Source organism: Pelobates fuscus, chromosome 8 (genome assembly GCF_036172605.1).
Source record: "Pelobates fuscus isolate aPelFus1 chromosome 8, aPelFus1.pri, whole genome shotgun sequence".
NCBI classification, from domain to species: Eukaryota; Metazoa; Chordata; class Amphibia; order Anura; family Pelobatidae; genus Pelobates; species Pelobates fuscus.
Window position 1 is genome coordinate 79044007 of NC_086324.1, and position 3899 is coordinate 79047905.

The 3899-nt window shown below is 34.6% G+C and overlaps 1 protein-coding gene across 1 annotated transcript; it reads left to right on the forward strand.

The window, feature by feature from the left end:
• Window positions 1-357: 357 nt before the first annotated feature.
• Window positions 358-3160, forward strand: LOC134571633 (gamma-crystallin 1-like). The gene is made up of 3 exons (XM_063430106.1): window positions 358-415; window positions 2333-2575; window positions 2879-3160. The coding sequence occupies exons 1-3, from the start codon at window positions 407-409 to the stop codon at window positions 3149-3151; spliced, it is 525 nt and encodes a 174-aa protein (XP_063286176.1). The 5' UTR covers window positions 358-406; the 3' UTR covers window positions 3152-3160.
• Window positions 3161-3899: the final 739 nt, after the last annotated feature.

A 3899-nucleotide genomic window follows, 5' to 3' on the forward strand; every position in this document is an offset into this window, starting at 1 on the left:
ACACTTTTTATCCTTAGAGGCATTTCGGCAAGCTAAAATGCTCTAGAGTTCTGGATTGTCCCTTCAACATAAACTGCTGCCTGTTTAGTTTAGAAACTATTCCAATTCACAAAAAAACCTCTATCAGAATGTTGTATGTAGATCTTTCTGGGATTCATTGAATGCAGGTGCCAGCAAGCACACACACACACACACATCAGTCAAATGAAAATACAGAGCTTTCACAAACACAACAAAGCATACAATAGCTATACATTATAATTATTGGTGGGCATAAAACAGCTCAGCATTGATTTCAATGTAAGCATCAACAATAGACTTATAGAAGGTATATAAAGGCCCCTTCGTCCTAAATATCAGCACAACTTGCTTGAGCAGATCAACTGAAACTGAAACAGAACTGAAAATGGGAAAGGTAAGATTATCTGACGAAATGAATAATATGATGCAACATAAGAAAGATTAGAAACAATAGCCGGAATATTTGTTAAACTATAAACCAACAATTGATATTTTGAAGACATGCTTTCAATAGAAGACACAGAGATTGTTCACAAATTTGTTAGTAAGAAGAAAGAAAAAAGCACCTAGGGAAACCGTTTAGAAGGTAAACCCTAAATGACCAGGAGTAACCCCAAAGTAATCAAATAAAACTTAGCTTTTAATAAATACTTAAAATATCTGATCCTAAATGTGCAACATATCTGCAGAAAATATCCACAGAAAAAATTGTAATAGGTAGAGAAAAGTAAATTGAATTAATTATAATGATATTTGGCAATCACTAATCCGGAAATCAAGATAAATGCATGTATAGAGTCTGTAAAAGTAATGTGTATCTAGAACAAAAAAGCAACAAATTCGTTAACACAAATAAAGATAAATTAAATTAACACCATCCAGAGGTTATAAGTAGCCAACATGTTACAAGATGTAACCTATATCTGTTACATTAGATCACATCAAATATGGTCCGGAGGAGAGTACTATAATATCTCAGACAAGGGTCAAAGTGACTATCATATTCTGCAGGAAATGAAGATTCCCATCTCTGATGTGCCTTCGTGGGCACCCTTTAATAAAATTCTGAGTATCCTCCTTCCCCCTCTAATGGTAATTATCTCACAATGAAAAAAGTGTATATTTCCTAACGAAAAAATAGAAAACGAAAATAAATATAATAAAAAATAGATAAAGAGTATAGTTGATGGTATAAAAAAGAGGTCGTAGTGCTTGTCATCACACATCTATAGGATCAACTAAATACTCTCTGAACGTCCCGATGCGCGTTTCGCCGTTAAGGCTCTTCAAGGGGACAAATTTGTCAGTGAATAACTGCCATAAGATAACACCAGCTGTCAACCTATTAACGACTGGAAGCTTGTAGTGGCAACAAATTACCACCATATTTCCAGCCTTGTTAATACATTTTGGTAGCCTTTCATGAAAAAAGCTGGGCCTCGTGCTGGTAAAGCAAAGAAGCATACACCCTGTGTGGCCAATAGTGACAGGGAATTTGCATCTGGCTGGTAAAATTTAGTGACAGGGTTGAAACAAGACTTTTTTTTTTAACAGGATGTTTAGAGATGGACTGTCACTGACCACTTAACACCAAGTCAGAGGTAATAGGAGTAATTAGCCACTACTTAGCGACTGGTTTTCAGTATTGGCTGCCTGTAACTCCCAGTTGCTACTTGTGCAACTTTGCAGTCAGGAACTTTGCCTGAGCAGTTACAAGAGGCATCATCAATGGTAGTGACTAGTCAATAAAACGTAGTGACAAAGTTGTAAACAAACCCATAGAATCTTTTTGACTGAACAAAGAATTGTGGTGAACAAATGTGAGTGGATAACAAACGAGTTAAAAAATTTAGGTTAAAAAGCTTCTTACTTCTTCCTGTCCCTAACTCCAAGTCTAGTTTTAAAAGAAAAAAAGTTACGTTTCAGAGGGCAATTACTAAGGATGTTCACTATTAGCTATCACTTGCCACTGGGATAAATCATGAAATCAGCTCCACAACTTAGCCTGTGGTTGGTCAAATTATGTATTCCAATCTCAAACTTAACAGCCATGCTGATTCCACCATTAGATAGCTAATATAATGCTGGCTTCTGAGGGTGTGGATTGGAGGAGCATGACCATATACAATTGTATATCCGAAGCTCCTGAATTAAAACCATTTTCAAAGCTTTGGTAATTGTATAATTTATACATTTGTTTAATTTATGAGCCCTTGTAATTTATTATGTTTGCTACATCATTAGCAACTAAATTAAAAACAATAATACATTTAAAAGTATAAAATATTCTAATACATAATTTCATTCATAGATTGTCTTCTACGAAGATCGTAACTTTAAGGGACGCTCTTATGAGTGCAGCTCTGAGTGTCCAGATTTGTCCTCATATTTTCGCCTTTGCAATTCCATCCGAGTGGAAAGTGGAAACTGGATATTGTATGAGCACCCAAACTACAGAGGACACCAGTATTACCTTAACAGGGGGGAGTATCCTAATTTCAAGCAATGGATGGGTTTCAATGACTCCATCAAATCCTGTCGTATTAGCCCACAGGTAAATATATTTACCAGAGCAGTTGAGAATTTACAAACATATTATTAAAGATGCAGTCCAAAAAAGCATCCTTGGTTCTTCTATGATTAATTAAGATTTCACTTTAATATATATTCTTGTCTTTTTAATAACATTGGTAAATATTTTATGCAATATATTCTTAATTGACTAAGACAGCAGTAACTTTCATGACAACAGGTGGGTCGATATTACACTCTCAATATAGGCTCTTGATATTCACATGAAATTATGCAATTCTTTGTCATGCTATTTATTAATTATATATTTTTTAATTCCATGAAGCACCTTGGTTCATTCAGAGTGAAGGTCTATGAGTTGGATGATTTCCGAGGTCAGATGATGGAATTCACTGAAGATTGTCCTGATGTCAATGAGAGATTCCGTTACCATGACATCAACTCCTGCCAGGTGCTTGATGGTTACTGGATGTTCTATGAGGAACCAAATTACAGGGGACGCCAGTATTACCTGAGACCTGGAGAGTACAGAAGATATACTGACTGGGGTGCCATGAGCCCAAAAATTGGCTCATTCAGGAGACTCAAGCATTTCTAGGATATTATTTTAAATAATGAAATTAAATGTTATTAATAATTCAATAAATGTATCAAACAATTATTGTGTGCAATATTTATCTAATTTAGCTGTAGTCACATACAGATACATATTACTGTATCAGAAATACAAAACAACTCTAAAAGGAACATTATAGCTTTAAGAATATAAACATGTATTCCTAACACTCTAGTGTTATGTTCACCAGTTAGATGCAGGGTCCCCCTTAAATTAAAACCAATTTAAACTTTCTTCAAGCGTTGAGACTCTTTCCACATCCCACAACGTCATCTCTTGGAGGCATTGCTTCTTGGCTTCTTCTCCAATCCGATGCACCTCAGAGAGGGCAATGTTTTAGATTGCAGGGCTAAAAAGGCTTATATGTAGTGGTCTGGGTGCCTTAATAATGTAAATGATAATTAAAAGGTAAAATAGAATATGCAAAATTGAATGCCACTTGTGACATGGCTAGTAACATATTACTATTAACTCATTTTGTGAATATTAACAACAACTGAATTCTAGGGAAAACAAAAAAAATATATAATATGATATAATGACCTAACAACTTTTTTTATGAATATTTTTTAAAAGTCTTTTAAGGTGTATCTTTATAAACCAATAGTAAGCTTATAGAGTTTGTTTCATACAGGAATTGTCAACAGACAATGAAACCTTTATCTACCCTTTGTTTTGTGCTAAGAGACAGAATCGTCAATTTTGACTGTAACATATTCACTTTTAACTC

Bases quoted from the DNA above. Each gene is read 5' to 3' on its own strand.
- LOC134571633 (XM_063430106.1), top strand. The intron at 2,576-2,878 runs GTAAATATATTT...AATTCCATGAAG, and splicing joins CCTGTCGTATTAGCCCACAG to CACCTTGGTTCATTCAGAGT.